Source organism: Panthera uncia, assembly GCF_023721935.1.
Source record: "Panthera uncia isolate 11264 chromosome B2 unlocalized genomic scaffold, Puncia_PCG_1.0 HiC_scaffold_24, whole genome shotgun sequence".
In the NCBI taxonomy this organism is placed as follows: Eukaryota; Metazoa; Chordata; class Mammalia; order Carnivora; family Felidae; genus Panthera; species Panthera uncia.
This window is the reverse complement of record NW_026057580.1, coordinates 38089817-38107479: the sequence shown is the minus strand read 5'-3', so window position 1 is coordinate 38107479 and position 17663 is coordinate 38089817. Positions and strand designations below refer to the sequence as shown.

The following is a 17663-nucleotide window of genomic DNA, read 5'->3' as shown; positions in this document are numbered from 1 at the left end:
AGAACAACACTTCATCCAACAACAGTGGTACTGTTCTACACACTGACTTAAGGACTTCTGGCTTGGTTTCTTAAGTTAGTATACATTAGAATTAAGAGAGGACATCTGTTTTTAAAAATTATAATAACAAATGCATAACATCAAATTTACAATCTTAACAATTTTTTAAACATGAGACTCAAACTTACAACCCCAAGATCAAGAGTTATATGCTCCATCAGCTGAGCCAGGTGCCCCCACAATCTTAACAATTTTTTAAGTGTACAGTTCAACAGTGTTAAGTAGATTTACATGGTTGTGAAACAGATCTCCAGAACTTTATCTTGCAAAACAGAAATTCTATACTCACTAAACAATTCCTTTCCCCTCCCCACCCCTCATCTTCTGAAAACTACCATTTATATTCTTTTTGTATAAATCTGACTGTTTCAGACACCTAATACAATGGAATCATATAGTACTTGTTTTTGTGACTGGCTTATTTCACTTTGCATAATGTCTTCCAGATTCATCCATGTTACAGCATGTGACAGATCTCCTTCCTTTTAAGAATTGAATAATATTCCACTGTATCTATATACCACATTTTGTTTATCCACTCATCCAATAATGGACATATGAGTTGCTTCCCCCTCTTGGCTACTATGAATATGGGTGTGCAAATTCTTTCAATTCTTTTGGATATATACTCAGAAGTGGGATTGATGAATCATAGGGTAGTTCTATGTTTAATTTCTGAGGAGCCACCCTACTGTTTTCCTCAGTGGTTGTACCATTTACATTCCCACCAGCAGTGCACAAGGATTCCAATTTGCCCATATACTTGGCAACACTTGTTATTTTCTTTCTTTCTTTGATAGGAGTCATCCAAATGGGTATGAGATAGTAACTCATTGTGGGTGTGACTTGTATTTCTCTGATGAATAATATCGAGAATTTTTTCATTGTTGGCCATTTGTAGGAGATAACATCTTTTGACTTAGCTACGAAGAACTTTGAACTCGAATGAATTTGTTAGAGGTCGCAGGAGTCTAACGTTAATCTGCAAAGTCAAGCATTTAAAATCTAGGGCAGTTTCTCTTGTTAGCAAATCTGATACATTTTATAACTTACCGAAACATACTCCATTACCATTAAATCTTCAAAAGGAAAAAACAGTACTTTTGGAAATGGTATATAGTTAACATAATAGGAATATGATATTATCCTCTGATGTTAAGTATATCCTGATGGTTGACAATGTCGTTACTGTCAGTTTTGTGTAGTTGTTCTATCAATTGTAGATAGAGGGGAATTAAGGTCTCCAGCTCTATTTGTGGATTTGTCTGTCTTTTTAGATCAGTTTGTTTTTATTTCACATATTTTATAGCTCTGTTGTATGGTACACACCCATTTAGGATTGCTAAGTCTTTTTTTTTTCCTTTATTAAAAAAAAAATTTTTTTTTTTAATGTTTATTTATTTTTGAGACAGAGAGAGAGCATGAACGGGGGAGGGGCAGAGAGAGAGAGGGAGACACAGAATCAGAAGCAGGCTCCAGGCTCTGAGCCATCAGCCCAGAGCCCGACGCGGGGCTCGAACTCACAGACCGCGAGATCGTGACCTGAGCTGAAGTCGGACGCTTAACTGACTGAGCCACCCAGGCGCCCCAAGGATTGCTAAGTCTTCTTAGTAGATTCACCTATCATTGTATAGTGTCTCTCCCTAGCCCTGGTAGTTGTCTTTGTTCTTAAGTTTATTTTTCTTTCTTTCTTTAAGGTTTATTTATGTATTTATTTATTTAGAGAGAAAGCGCATAAGCTGGGGAGGCGTAGAGCGGAGGAGAGAGAGACAAAATCCCAAGCAGGCTCCACACTGTCAATGCAGAGCATGATGCGGGGCTTGAACCCAAGAACCATGAGATTATGACCCAAGCCGAAATCAGGAGTCAGACACTCAATCGACTGAGCCACACAGGCGTCTCTTAAGTTTATTTTTCTAATGATATCATAATTCACTCCTGCTTTAATATTTGCATGGCATATCTTTTTCCATCCTTTTACTTTCGACTTACATATATTATTATCTTTGAAGTCACTTTTTTGTAAACAGGACATAGTTGGGCTATGGTGCTTAATCCACTCTGTTGATCTTGGTCTTTTAACTGAAATAAATAGTGCATTTAAATTGAATGTAGTTAGTAATATGCTCTATCTTCTAGATCACTGATTCTTTCCTCTCTCTTCTTTATTTTGCTGTTGAGCCTATCAAAGTTTTCATTTGTTACTACAGTTTTAGTTTTAAAATTTCCATTTCTTCCTCATTTACATCTGTTTTTCTAAGTTTCGCGTATGTTCACAATTGTTCATTAAAGAATTTTTTTAATGGATGCTTTAAAATCTGTCATAATTTTTAAGTTTATTTATTTTTGAGAGGGAGAAAGAGAACAGGGGAGGGGCAGAGAATCCCAAGTAGGCTCTACACTGTCAGTGCAGAGCCCAACATGGGGCTCAAACCCACAAACTGAGAGGTCATGATCTGAGCCGAAACCAAGAGTCAGATGCTTAACCAATTGAGCCACCCAGGTGCCCATGTCATAATTCTAATATCTGTGCCACCTTGGTGTTTACTCTCTATTTTTCTGTTTGAACTCTGTTTCTTGATGAGATAAGTAATTTTCAAGTGAAATATGGACAGTTTGAATACTATATTATAGGACTCTAGATCTGATTTAGTTCTTGTGCTTTAGCAGGCCTCCCCTGGCACCGCCTTCCAGTGGATGCGGTGGGTGCTATCTCATTACCACTAGGTGGAGGTGAAATTCAGGTTCTCTACTAGGCCACCATTGTTATGAGAGGTGGAGGGGCTCAATGTTAATAGTAAGTAGGGGTGGAAGGCTCCCCACTAGGACTCCATTGATACCACCTCTGCTAGAGAGGGAGAGAATAGAGTATCTCATTATTCCCCAGGGACCAGGTACAAGTCCAGCTCTACATTTGACCCCGATCTAGCTCAGGGTCACTATAACCTTAAAGTTACTTTTAGCCCTTATCTACCTTGACCTCTGCCGTACTGACATTAAATGTATCCTCTTTATTTAAAGCTTTCACTTCCTTTCAACTTCATGACATAACCCTCTCCAAACTTTTCTTCTTACCTATCAGATCCTTCAAAATTTAGTCAAGAGAATCTCTTTCTTCCCTGTCTCTCTTTAACTTTCCAGATTCTGTTCTTGTAGCTCTTTTCCTCATTCTGTATTTCTTCCTAAGCAATTTCACCCATTCTCATAATTAAATTACCACTTGCAAAATAAAACCTCCTAACTCTCTATGCCTCCAAGCAAGAACTCAAATGACTTCCAGAACCATATGTTCAACTGCTTATTGGCACTGTCCCTTCTGTTGTTATTAAAGACATCTAAAAGGAACTCATCCTGTCCTCCATCCAAACCTGTTCTGTTTTTGCATTCACTGCCTCACAGGTAGTGACAAAATCATTTAGCAGGTCTCAGTAGTTGGAAAGCGAGGAGTTATCTGCCATCCATTCCTCTCTTTCTTAATATCCATTCAATCAGTTGCTAAACAACTCTACCTCCTAAAAAACATTTATTTCCTCTTCACTCCAAATAAAATGACTTAATCAGGCTTCTTATATCACCTTAATTAATTTCCTTAAGTCATCTCTCAACTACACACCCACAATGAACATTCTTGTCAAAATGATCTTAAGGAAGCTCAATTATAATATCAAACATTTCTCTGATCAAACCTTTCACTCTATAACAATGTTTTCTTTTCCCAAACTGTTGAGTGCAACCATTAGTAAGCTATAATATCAATTCAGCAGCTTTCAACAACCAGTTCTTTAAAAAAATATTGTTTTATGAAATACATTTGAATGAACCAGAAAAAAAATATATTTTTAAGTTTATTTATTTATTTTGAGAGCCTGACTTGGGGGCTCGAACTCAAGAACCGTGAGATCACTACCTAAGCCAAAATCAAGAGCCTGATGCTTAACTGACTGAGCCACCCAGGTGCCCTGAATAAACTAGAAAATATTGGCAAGTGCTAGACATACTGATAGGTAAGTTCTGTTTTGTTTCATATATACACTCATTTTATATCACAAACCACTGAACACATATAAACTTAAACATACATGTATTAAGCATGTGTATACTGGGTCATGATGTAAGCTCTTCCAGGAGAGCTTCTTGGTCCCTCCTATTTCTGTACCCATGAAGAGAATGAAACATTCTTTTGCTGCTATATCTATACCATGTTAATGCTTCTGTCAAAGCTTTAATCCCTTTTTCTGCTCCCTACAAAACCATAAACTTCTAACACAGTACGTGGTTCATAGCTGGCACTTGATGAAATACCAAGTAAAAAATCATACTTTTGTGCTTACACAGTAATTTATTACCTAACCTAGGGTAGTAACCATTTTTTAAAAGGCTTGAGGCAGTATAACAATAACAACATAATAATCTAGCATTTATGAACATGTTGTATTTGCCAAGTATTTTCCTAGTGCTTGACATGTATTATTTAATTCTCATACCCTTTTAGATATTATTTTCATTTTTTAAATGAGAAACACACAGGTAGGGACATTAAATAATTTCCCAAATGTCACATAAGTGGTAGTGATAGAATAAAAAAATTAAAAAGTTTTGACTCTAGAAAACAAAGATATACATTATAGAATGTTAAAAATGTGCTAAAAGAAAGAAAATTAACTTACTTCAAATAAAAGTCTATAATAACATCATTTAAAAATTCTCCTTCACTTAGACAGTGTAGGTCCTCATTAGTAACGGAGATGCCTCCCTTAGCTGGAGGTGGTGGATATACTATCAATCTGTAACAAAATAAACAAAAAAACACAAGCAAAAACCACAAGTGTGTGTGTGTGTGTGTGTGTGTGTGTACAGAATTGAAATTTAATAAAACGGAAAAGAAATTTAAAGGCACTGCAAACATAAATGAATACTCTCACTTTTCTACGGGGCCCATGAAGATGGTATGATTCTCTCCAGTTTCTTCCTCATCATCAAAGAACTGGAATTCTTGTTTGTTTTTAAGTTGTATTTTAGATTCAAGGGACACCTAGTAAAGGAAATTAAATTACCAGTTTACAAAGTCAACTGAGAAATTTTTCACTAAAAAAAAAAAGCAAACACAAGACAAGAATACTTCTCAATTAAAGAAAATTACAAATATGAATTTAAAAAGTATACATGACTTTAAAAAGAAACAGGCAAAACTATGGTCCACATTCTTTGTATGTGTAGTTTCAAGAACAGTGATATGCTTCCAATTTTTGTAACAATGGTTTTATGGTATCTTATCTAAGATCTCTATCATCCTTATTTAGATTATGTTTGTAAATCGAAAGAACAAATATAGTGGTTTTTTCTTCTGAGAGTGGAGGTCTACCTAAGTTCAATGGCTAGGCAATCCATGGGATATGGGAGGAGAGGCTCAGGGAACGCAGTCCAATGAGCTTTAGTTCTCCAGAATAACAAAGAAAGAAACAAAGAAACAAAGAAAGACCCTGCGTTGAAATTTTATTCTATTGCAGCTGCCTTACAGCTCCAGTTGCTTTTTTCTTCCTCATTAACAATCTCTTATAGCAAGTTTTACAAAAGAAGGGGAATGGTTCCTCTTCCTTCTGTTCTTTTCCTCAACCCACTTACTGTGTGAATAGCTCTTCTCTGGTGAGACCTTACTCAGCTTCACCAAGATTGTGCCTTGGATAGCCCTATTTCCAATTTGTAGGCAGGTTGGAAGATTTTAAGTATTTCTAATAAATTAAGTCGGCAAAATTCAGTTGCATGATAAGGAGACAAATTTTTATTATGTAACATTATACTATGTGTTATAGTACACAGCCTTTGGTTCAGGTGGCTTTAGAGTTACCTACTGTATGATTAGTTATTCTAGAATTGGAAATATATGTTGACAGTCACAATCAAATGATATGTATTCTTTGGTTCTCAAATTTTCAACTATGTGTACACATGGTACATATAAATGTACATCAAGGACCAAAATTCCTTTATTTGTACTGAATCCAATACATCACTAGGAACCACTAGCAAATTTAAGAGTAACGATTAATTTGAATGTAGCAGTATGAACATTTATGTTTAGACTGGGGTAAAAAGAAAACAGGATAAGAGAAAAAGATGAAAAGATAATACAATGTGAAAAGAACGAAAAAAATGCTTTTGAGACCTGTACCAAGTACTATTTGTGTCCCAAGTCACCTACCCACCATTAACTTTCTGACACAAGATAGTTTATGAATCACATATAAAAGCAAATAATTCTGAAATGGAATTAAAAAGATCTAACTCCAATATTTCCCTTTAAAGCTAGGCATTATTTAAAATTACATTAAAAAACTAAAAAACATAATTACATTTTTAATTTTGTTTTCTTTTTGCCCACAACTTCCTTTGATGCTCTCTTCATAGGTTCTTGTACAGGCAACAAGTCTGCTATTGGCTTCTTCAAAGGGAATTTTCGCAAAAAAATTGGACACATTATTCTTTATACCAATGTCGGTAATGATACTTTCAAATACCATATTTGCCTGAGGATCAAGGCCATTTTGAAATATTAAAATTATGTATTGTTCTTCCAAATCTGAAAAAAAAAATAACTTTAAGTCTAAAAGAAAAAGATAGGTAGATAGATATTAAAGAAAGAGTAACAGCTAGTTATTTCCAGGATATCACTAGAAATCCTGGTACATATGTTTAAAATAGTTTGGTATACAGTGGGTGTATAATAAATACTGGAATAAAGACCAGTAACGGTGTCATCTAACAATGTCACCTAAAAATTATTAAGAAAAAGGAACTAGGACACATTACCCTAGCAGGAAGCTTAAGAACAAACCTGTTCATGGATGTATTAATTTACTTCATCTAATAGAATCCAAATACATTTATAGTTTTAAATATATTTTAATTAACATTTTTGTAAAACACAAATTGCCAGTTGCACTATTAGTAGCTCTAGAGAATTTAATTGCAAAAACTACTATTCACTAATATGCCAATTCTTACAGCTTTAATAGTAACTATCAATTTTCATCATTAAGCTGAAGCAGCAATTACTGCTGAAAAGTATTTACCTTACAATTAGTCATCCTATGTCATAAACGTCAGAGGTGAAGGGATACAAACTGGAGAACTACATCTATTATTGTAGAGGATGAAAACTCATTCTAAGAAGCCACAAACTTCCTACTCAGGCTGTTTCAAAGATTCCAGAATTATATGGTTGATTTACACTTAGCACTCCTTCTAGCGCATTAATTTTCTTTTTCATTTTACTCCGATTATAGTTTTAAAATAAGGAATGCAGATCTCTTTTGAGTTTTAACTCATTTTGAAAACCTTCTAAATGGGTAAACCTGGGTATTATCTTTAGAACTTCCACTTTCTGTGGGCTTTTTTCGTCATTTATAAAATGGGAGACTATATAGATATTTCGAGATCACTGTAAGGACTGTAGATAGGACATCTATTCAAGTGCACTCACACTGTATTATTTTAATGTGTTCCACAAAACTTACTTGTTAATTTATTTATTCCCTTAGAATCATTCCAAACTTTATCTTCCATATTCATTTGCAGTTGCATGCTCAGCTTTTGATAAACTGCTGGTATTGTCTGAAGAAATACAACTGGTAATTTTCGGACATTACACCATTCACATTTAGTTAGATCAGAGGTATTTAAAGTAATCCCTACAGGATCATTTTCTGGTTCTGGAGGAAAATAAATGGAAATAGAAAAGGAATTAATTCTAAAAATCAAGAATGGAGGAAACTGTGAAGAAATACAAGTTTAAAGTTAACCACATATTTGCTACGCTCTATAAACAGTAACTGTAGTGGGAAATGAAAAATCTTTATAACTATCTTAAAGAAGCTTCTACATTTTTTTTTTTAAATGAAAAGAGGATTCTAATGAAGTATACTTACAAAATTAAACACGGGCTTTATAATGTTACAGAATTAAATTACACTATTAAGATACATGCCCTTTGTCAAGAAAACATGTAAAAATGAATTCATCTTCATGAATTCTACGAATATCATTTAATATTTTATTCTTGTAAAGTGTTTTATTGTAAACAAAGCTATAGTGACTAAAAAGACATAAAATAGCTTACCTTCTAGCTGTATCTTGATAAAATCTAAACAAAACTAAAAAGTAAGATAAATTAGTATCAATCATAAACTTACAAAGATTTTGCTACAAATATCCGAAGTGTCGTATTGTTATTTGAGACTTAGACTATAGAAGGCAGAAAAACAAAACCATCTACCATGTACTTAAATATGAGATATCCCCCCATTCCAAATTTTCCTTCAGAAAGGCAAGCTTCACCTTTTTATTCAAATACTTAGAACATTTCTTATATTGGTTTATATTTCTTAGAACTTCAAAGAGATATTGACAGAACATTACAATGAACACCTGAATACCCTTTACCCAGATTCACCAACTGTTAAAATTTTGCCACAACAACTCCCCATCACTCTTTCTGTGCATATACACTTCCTTTTGCTAAACCAGCATAAAACAAGCAGAGGACATCATGACATTCCCTAAGTCATTCAGCATGTATCTCCCAAGAACAAGGACATTCTCCTATACAACCAAAACAGCATTACTACACCTAAGAAAATCACGATTAATTCCATCCAACATGTACTTCTTACTCCAATTTCCCCAACTGTTCCAAATTTTCCTTTATTGTGTTTTACCTTCCCCAAGCCATAATTCTGTCAAGGTTACATTTGTTTCTTTTGTCTACCTTGGTCTAGACCAGAAATATGTCCCCCTCTGTTCCTCATGACATGACCTTTGAAGAATCCAGGCTAGGTTCTACAAAATGTACAACATCTTGAACTTGTGTTTCTTCAATTTAAAATTCAGGCCACACATTTCCAGCAAATTTCGCACACAGGTAATGTCTTATACCTCCTACGACATCACACTGGAAGGCACAGGATGTCAGGCTGTACTAATAACAAGCTTAATCACTTAGCAAAGGTGTGTCAGGTTTTTCCACTGTAAAGATAATATTTTTCCCTCAGTAATTAAATAGTAACCTGTGGAGAGATACTTGAAAGCTTGTGAATATCTTGTTCCCTAATAACCTTTCCGCCAATGGTTTTACATTCCATTGAAAATTCTGCCTCAATCAGTTATTATTGGTACTTATAAAAAGGCGATTTGCTAATAATTTTAACATGGAGAAGACATATTAAGTCAATATATCCTACTCATTTTCTGTGTTACCATTAAGAGAATGCAAAAGGCAGACAAGAACTTCAAAATGCATTTAAAAATAAGTTGGAGGACACCTGGCTCAGTTGGTAGAATATGCAACTCTTGATCTCAGGGTCATGAGTTCAAGCCCCACATTTGGTGTGGAGCCTACTTAAAAATAAGTAAGTTGGATTGATATACCAAAGAACAAACAGATACATTAAAAGCAAGTTTATTAGTAAAATGCTCATGGCAGAATCTAGCTGGGAGTTTTATGAACATTCACTGTAAAATTATTTCAACTCTTTTGTTTAAAAATTTTCACAATGTAGGGGTTCCTGAGTGGCTCAGTTGGTTAACTGTTCGACTTTTGATTTCGGCTCAGGTCATGATCTCACAGATAATGAGATCAAGCCCCACATAGGGCTCTGCACTGATGGCATGGGGCCTGCTTGGGATTCTTGCTCTCATTCTCCGTCTCTCTTTCAGAATAAACATTTTTAAAAAGTAAATAAAATTTTTACAATGAAGAAAAGGAAGCAAAGAGATATAAAATAAATTCAGTAATTATTACAATAATTACTAAGTCTAGAATGTTACTAAACATACCTTCTAAAGACTGTGCCTATAGATAATATGATAAATGGGGACACCAAGAATGCTTACTTGTCGCTAGGGAAACATTACAACATACATAGAAGCTGAAGTTACATGCTTTAAAAAGTATGTTAGATGATTCAAAAAGTGGCAATAAGGATGACATAAACACTAATGTGGAAGCATTTGAATAAAATTGCTGTATGAGATATAAGAACAGAAAGAAGCATATCTAAGTATCTGTCATTTAGGGGCGCCTGGGTGGCTCAGTCGGTTAAGCGTCCGACTTCAGCTCAGGTCACGATCTCACGGTCCGTGAGTTCGAGCCCCGCGTCGGGCTCTGTGCTGACAGCTCAGAGCCTGGAGCCTGCTTCCGATTCTGTGTCTCCCTCTCTCTCTGACCCTCCCCCGTTCATGCTCTGTCTCTCTCTGTCTCAAAAATAAATAAACATTAAAAAAAAAAAACAAAAAAAAAAACTTGTAACTAAATTACAAGTAGACATTGGGCTATTTCACCATCATATCCAAGAGTTTCTAAATTTAAGGTAGCTGAAAACCTTAAATTTTATATCTTCTCATTGGAAAAAAGAGGGATTGTATTATATGTGGGTATAAATGCTATTCCTAATAATGTAAGCCATTTTCCTGTAAATTAAAAGTATTTACTTTTAAATAAAATTGGCACTTCTAGGGGTGTCTGGCTGTCTCAGTTGGTAGAGCATGTGACTCTTTTTTTTTTTTAATTAAAAAAATATTTTTATTTATTTTTGAGAGACAGAGAGAGCAAGCAGGGGAGGGGCAGAGAGAAAGGGAGACAGAATCTGAAGCAGGATCCAGGCTCTCAGCAGGATCCAGGCTCTCAGCCCCGACATGGGGCTCGAACCCACAAACAGTGAGATCATGACCTGAGATGAAGCTGGATGCTTAACCAACTGAGCCACCCAGGCGCCCCGAGCATGTGACTCTTGATCTCAGCGTTTTGAGTTCAAACCCCACAATGGGCATAGACAGATTACTTAAAAATCAGATAATATAAAGATTTAAAAGTGGAACTTCTAGATAGTATCAATTCTTACACTGAATGAAATTAAATTATTCAATAATAAATGAGATTTGATAAAATATTTAAAACAATAAAACATTTAAAATCTGTTTCTGAGATTAATGATGACATGGAAGATAAATCACTATAAAACACAAGGCAGTTATATTCAAGAAGAAAATGTCAAATCATCTTTAATATATTATCTAAAGAAATTACAGATTAATTATCCTTCATTAAAGAATGTTCTTTGGAAGAATCCCATGGTACAATGAAAGTTAACACCACAGTTGCAAAATTCCACATTATAAGCACAACTTTTTGGTTGAAATATTTCACTTAAGCATTTAAAGAAAAATTACCTGTGTGAACACATTCTATATTACATATACTGCCTTTTACTTCTTAAAGTAAATCCATAAAGTTAGTTTTCTTCACTAAATCATATATACACTAACCTATAATTTTCATATAAAAAAATTTTTCATTCTGATTTTAATGTTATGTAGGTTTTTTTTAAAGTAATCTCTACGCTCAATGTGGGGCTCAAACTCACAACCTCAAGATCAAGAATTGCATGCTCTACTGGCTGAGTCAGCCAGGCCCCCGAATGTAGTTCTTGATAGCTAGCCTTGAGACCAAATGTGCACCTTTCAACTAAATATCTAAAATGCCAGCAAAGCCTTAATTATCATCGTGTAAAGTTCTGATTAACGGTGTCAATGTGGGAAAAAGCCAGAAAACTATAGGGTGCCCCTGAGAATTTTTGAGCTATTTTGACTTAGAATGACACTTTTGTTAACTGACAGAAACCAGGAAAGATAATCTGTCCTATGAAGACTTGTAACAAAACACAAATTTCATAAATCCTTGACAACCTTGACATATGTTACAATGTTATTGGGTAATAATGGATTGTCTAGTCTATATATAATTTGCTTTAAATCTCTGGAGTACTTCTAAGTTTTTAAATGGTGAGAAGCTGGAGTTTTTTGATTAAAAAATACGAAACAAAACGAAACAAAAAAACCAACCAACCAACCAACCAACTAGCAACCAACCAAAAAAACGCAGGACGTCTGGGTAGCCCAGTCAGTTAAGTGTCTGACTCTTGATTGTGGCTCAGGTAATGCCCTCACAGTTCCAACCCTGCATTGGGCTCTATGCTAATAGCATAGAGTCGGCTTGTGATTCTCTTCATCCCAATCTCTCTCTCTGCCCCTCCCCCACTTGCACCCCCCGAGTAAAAAAACAAAAATTAAAAATTAAAAAAAAAAATTTAGGTTTCACATACTGTTTTGCTCTGATAAGAAATCAAGTCCATATATCATTTTCTCCTATACTAACCTATATATATTTTTTCTTTTTGGCCATATTTGGCCATATTGTATCCTGAAACTATGAATCCTAGAAAATAAATAGCTATTACTTACCATAATTTAAATAGCAACAGTATAACTACCTTTTAACTTTCCTTATGTGGCATAATGTGTTTTCTTAAAGACACTACTTTATGTCTAAAGAACAATAATAGGGGACCAGGCTTCAAACAATAGATGAAAACAGACAGTTGGGGACACCAAGTTAAGCAATCATAAAATAAAAGCTTACAAACTAAGTGTAGTGTTAAATGAAGATTAATTTACCAATAATGTACAGAATACATTAGGAAGAAGAAAAATGATGACTAAGAAAGCTGGTTATATTAAAATTATATTAAAATTTCAAATGCAAAATAAACATTTGAATTAAATTGGTGCCAGCAGAGTAACATGGATGACAAGTAAGATAAAGGAACTACAGAAAGTCCTTTGGGCTTCCTGGACACTGAACTAGTCCAAAAGCACAGCGCCTCTTGTGTGGTGACTGTATTCCAATAATCTATTTCTAGGAGTCTTAATGTTGCAAGACATTTTTCTACAGACCCCAAAGCTTTTGGATTCATCTTTCTGTCATTATCATTCTTTAAAATACTCTTTTCACGCACTGAGCTGGCATGAGAATAAAACAGTAACATATTAGTTTTCTAACTCAGTGAGAGTAAGTATCTTCTTATGATGGATATGTCACTACCTTGAACATTACATTAGAATTTTTTATCCAATGATTTTTACTGTAAGGAACTTTTTATAATTGTCTATATACTCTTAAAGCAATTTGAAATCTTGAAATAATTTTTAATATTCTATTAAATATTTTAATTTATAAGTTTTAAAATATTATATATTAGCCTTAGCCATGTAATTTTGAAAATTATAACTGGTACAGTAAAAAGCTTAAGAATGTACTTACAATTACAGGTTCTATTAATAGTCGGAAGAGTGTTCCTACTCGTATACTTCGACAGTTTAAAATGACACTGTCAAAGGAACTTTGGCAGCTTAAAGATACAGGATCAACTAAAGTTTCTTGAGACGTCACTTTACGACGTTTTAGAGGTGTGTTGACAATAGAATTACCAAACTGAAGAAGAAAAAAAATGTTTTCACTTTATAAGCAACTAAAACAAGGTTGAAACTAAGCCGACATATGCAAAGAAGACCCAACATAAAAAACATAATTATCAAAATATTAAAGACTAATTTTACTTCAACAGAGGATGTAAATATTTATTGATTTCATATAACAGAAATCCTTATTTTGTCCAGCTATACTATACTTTACACCTAGTCATTACTTGAAATTACAGTAACAGCATAGCACCAAGAATGTACTTTGGGAAATCAGACTACCTAGGTCCATATCATAGCTATACCACCTTGTAATTATCTGATTTTTAAAACAATAATAACTCCTTTCCTAAAACTCTTTTCCTAAACTAAAATAGATAGAAGAGTATCTATTCAAATGATGTAGAGTATATAAGCAGCTGAGCACAACGCTTCATGCACAGTAAAATGCTGGATAAAAATTAGCTAGTAATAGTGATAGTGGCTGTAATATTTGGATTAAATCAGCAATTCTTTAGAAAACAGATAATTTAGGGGAATGGTTATTTACACTACAAAAAGATTCTTTAACATATTTTAAAATGTACTTGATTTGTTAAAATTTCAGTCACTTCCACATGCAAATTAATCATAATATAAAATACCATTTTAGGAGTATATAATTTAAATGTAACTAAAGTTACACTAAAAACTTTATTAATAATTATCACAAGAATAAAACATGATCTTGATAGAAAGCAAGAAAAAAACAAAACCACTGCATAGAGACAGGCACTATTCTCCCACTGTCCCTCTAGAAACATTTCCATGATCTATGGTATAGGTAAAAATATGTATTAAAATATTATGTATGTATATATACCTATATCTCTACAACTGGGCACACACACACACACACACACACACACACACATATTTATTTCTCAACACTGAGTTTTAAGGCTCATTAACAGATTAATCATGAATATTTCCCCAAATTATTAACAGAAACCTACTAAAGAGGTTTAAAAGCTTTTTCAGTTTCAGAATTATTTCTTCAAATAAATGTCATTTAGCTCAATAATAAAATTGGTAATTATAAGAGCTGCTCCAGTTGAATCCAAAGTGGAGAGACTGAGTCTAGAAACGAGTGGTCCACATCTTTCCCAAGGAGCCTCTAAAAGAGCACTGAGAAACTCTTAGTATTCACTGTGCCAGTATGAAAACTGTTCACTCACAAACTCCATCATATGGAAATCCATTATTTATTTAACTGAACCCTCCTATGCTGGACATGTGAGTTCTTTCTGATCTTACCCCATGACAACACTATTCTCCTCCAAGCATTTTTGCTGCTCAATCATGGTGTGTGTGTATGTGTGTGTGTGTATAAACTAATGCCTAATTGCCCTCTAGCATACCTATACCAATTTACACACCCAACACTCTATTTCTCCAACACTAACCAAAATTACAGACTATTATATACTTTAAAAATTTTCAACAATCTGACAGTTAACAAAATGTATTTTTTTTAACAAAATGTATTTTAATTTCATTTTCAGTACTTCACTACATTGTAAAAACTCTATTCATTTCCTTTATTCATTTTTCTATGGTTTGCTTCTATGAAGGACCAACTCACACTTTGTCACACAGTTCACTGTTTCCCCCACTCACATCTACCCATCAAATTCAGTTTATGGTATTTTGGTACAGTGTTCTGTACTTTTCATTTAATAATATATATTCATCTCTTTATTTACTATTTTTGCTTGCGCTGAAATACTTGGAAAGGCATTCCCAAGATTATATTAAAAATATTAGTCCATATTTCTTCTATCATCATACTTTATTTTTCCATTTTAACAACTGAGTATGTATGTTTCCATATTTTATCTATACTGATAACAATTCCTAACATTTACACACATACGTAATTTTTTTTTTTTTTAAAGCTTGTTTTGAGAGAGAGAGTGTAAGCACATGCACGCAAGCAGGGAAGGAGTAGAGAGAGAGAGAGAATCCCAAGCAGGCTTTGCACTGACAGCCCCCAATGGAGGGCTTGATCTCACAAACTGTGAGACCATGACCTGAGCCAAAATGAAGAGTTAGGATGTTTGGAACACCTGGGGAGCTCAAGTCAGTTGAGCGCCCAACTCTTGATGTCAACTTGGGTCATGATCTCAGGGTCATGGGATCGAGCCCCACATCGAGCTCTGCACTCAATGAGGATTCTATTCCGCCTGCTTGGGATTCTCTCTCTCTCTCCCTCTGGCCCTCCCCTGCATTTGTACGTTCTCTCTAAATAAATAAATAAATACACACATACACAAAATAAAATATAAAATAAGAGTGGGACAGTTAACCAACTGAGCCACCCAGGCACCCACACATGTTAATTTTTTAACATGTATGTTTTTTATTTTTTTAAAAAGTTCTTCATAAAAAAGAAAATATGCATGTATTTCTGTACCTTGGTATTCCTCCTACCAGCACCATAGAAATCCTAAAAGTCAGTGATATAGCTTCTTCCTGTCCACCAGATTATACAAGAGTATGTGTTTATATTTCACTTGTAAGGTTGGTGTTTTTTCTTTGTTTTGAAATTTTTTACACTTTAAGCTTTTAGTTTAATAGAAATCTGTTTTTGTATGTTTTAATGTTCTTTTAAATAAACTTCCAAGTGGTATTTTAAGCCCTACTTAATAAATAATTCTTTCTCCTTAAGATACTGTCAAATTACCCTCCAAAAAAAAATTTACATCCCAAAGGGGAGAGTCAATCTGAGTAAAAGGTCAATAAATGTGAAAAGTACCTGGTCTTTCATTCTTGCTTTTCTTGGCAATGTAACTGTATTTAACTCTGAATCTGCTGGAATGCTTCTTAGTTCATGCTCTACTCTACAGATATTTTCATTTAGTGCTGCTTCTACTTTTCCAGTGGATGGTGCTGGGGAAGAACATGCTGAATCAGCAGGTTGAGGAGATATGCTTTCTCTTCTGTTAGTCCTGTCATTGTCATCATCATCATCATCACTGGACAAAATGACTATAAAGAAAATGTTAAATACTTCAGGTATTTCATTTCTGTCAGTTAATGGGAAATATACCAAATTTGCTTTGGATCTCTTCTAGAACCAAGATTAATAAAAATGAAAGAAGACACAATCCATTCTATCTGATGAAAAGTTAAATTTGAAGACAATTAGAAATGAAGAAAGGATAAGAACTGGCATTTTTTATATAGACTTACAAATACGAAAGTATTCTATAGTCCATTACCATTACCCACACGAGATATACACCCAAGTTACAGCAAAATTTAACCATATGTCATAGATCTATTTCAGAGTTCTAGAAAGTCTCAAGTATAAAGATAACCTGCACAGAAACTGTGCACAAAATAGCATGCATTGTAAATGTGTGTGAAACTCCATGTGACCAAATAATTTTATTTTACATAGGAAATCACTAAAATCGCAATTGGTCCTTAGGAGAACATGAACCAGTGTCAAATTGCTCAGTAAATTCTGTGGAGTAAATGAATGTGGACCTGAAAAGACATTAATGAAGGGAATTTGCTCTTATATCTTCTACGTGAGTAGAATAATGATATTGGATCTTAACAAATCCATCTTTATATCATAATTTCCGCAAGCCACCCACAATGCACTTGAGTCAAATCCTAACCCTTTTATGGTTTATAAATGTATATAATCTGGCCATTGCCTACTTCTCCAACTTTCTCATACTGCTCCATTTCTCCCTCTTTATGCACCAAGCACACCATCCATTTATTTTGTTCCTCAAACATCAAAGTTTGATTTTGTCTGGATTGCAATTCCCCTAACACTTTGCATTTTGGTCATTAAATATTAGCTTTTTGATTCATTACCCAATCTAAAGGAAGCAAATAGTTGGCTTATTCACAACAACTGATATAAATTTTCTGTTGCTTTTTGTTTTCTGTTGTTAGATGTTTACTTGCTCTCTCCCCACTACATATAAACTATGAGATCATTGCCTTGTCCACTGCTATACTCCCAGTCTAAAACTGCCTGGTGAAGAAAACAATTCAAAAATCATGTGTTGGAAGAACACATAAACTTGAAGAAGCATTTTTTTTTTTTTTAGAAACCCACATGTAAATGTTTAGTTACTAAATATGCCCCAGAGAGGCATCATTTCCATCACCATTTACCTGTCTTTTTTATTTTGTTATCTAGTCTTGGAAGCAAATGCTAAAGCTGGATCCTTTTCAGAACTGTTATTTTATTAACAGAAAATCTAACATGCCAGATTACAAGATCT

The 17663-nt window shown here is 34.1% G+C and overlaps 1 protein-coding gene across 2 annotated transcripts in view; it reads right to left on the bottom strand.

Moving 5' to 3' along the window:
* The window catches only part of SENP6 (SUMO specific peptidase 6), a 115082-nt gene that overhangs the window by 23831 nt on the left and 73588 nt on the right, over positions 1-17663 (bottom strand). For both annotated transcript variants that reach the window (XM_049652893.1, XM_049652894.1), the window contains 7 exons: positions 16169-16401; positions 13214-13384; positions 8177-8210; positions 7575-7769; positions 6411-6637; positions 4983-5092; positions 4728-4844 (listed from right to left, as the gene is read on the bottom strand). In XM_049652893.1, coding sequence (XP_049508850.1) covers positions 4728-4844; positions 4983-5092; positions 6411-6637; positions 7575-7769; positions 8177-8210; positions 13214-13384; positions 16169-16401 — 1087 coding nt within the window. The remainder of the gene's footprint in view (positions 1-4727; positions 4845-4982; positions 5093-6410; positions 6638-7574; positions 7770-8176; positions 8211-13213; positions 13385-16168; positions 16402-17663) is intronic.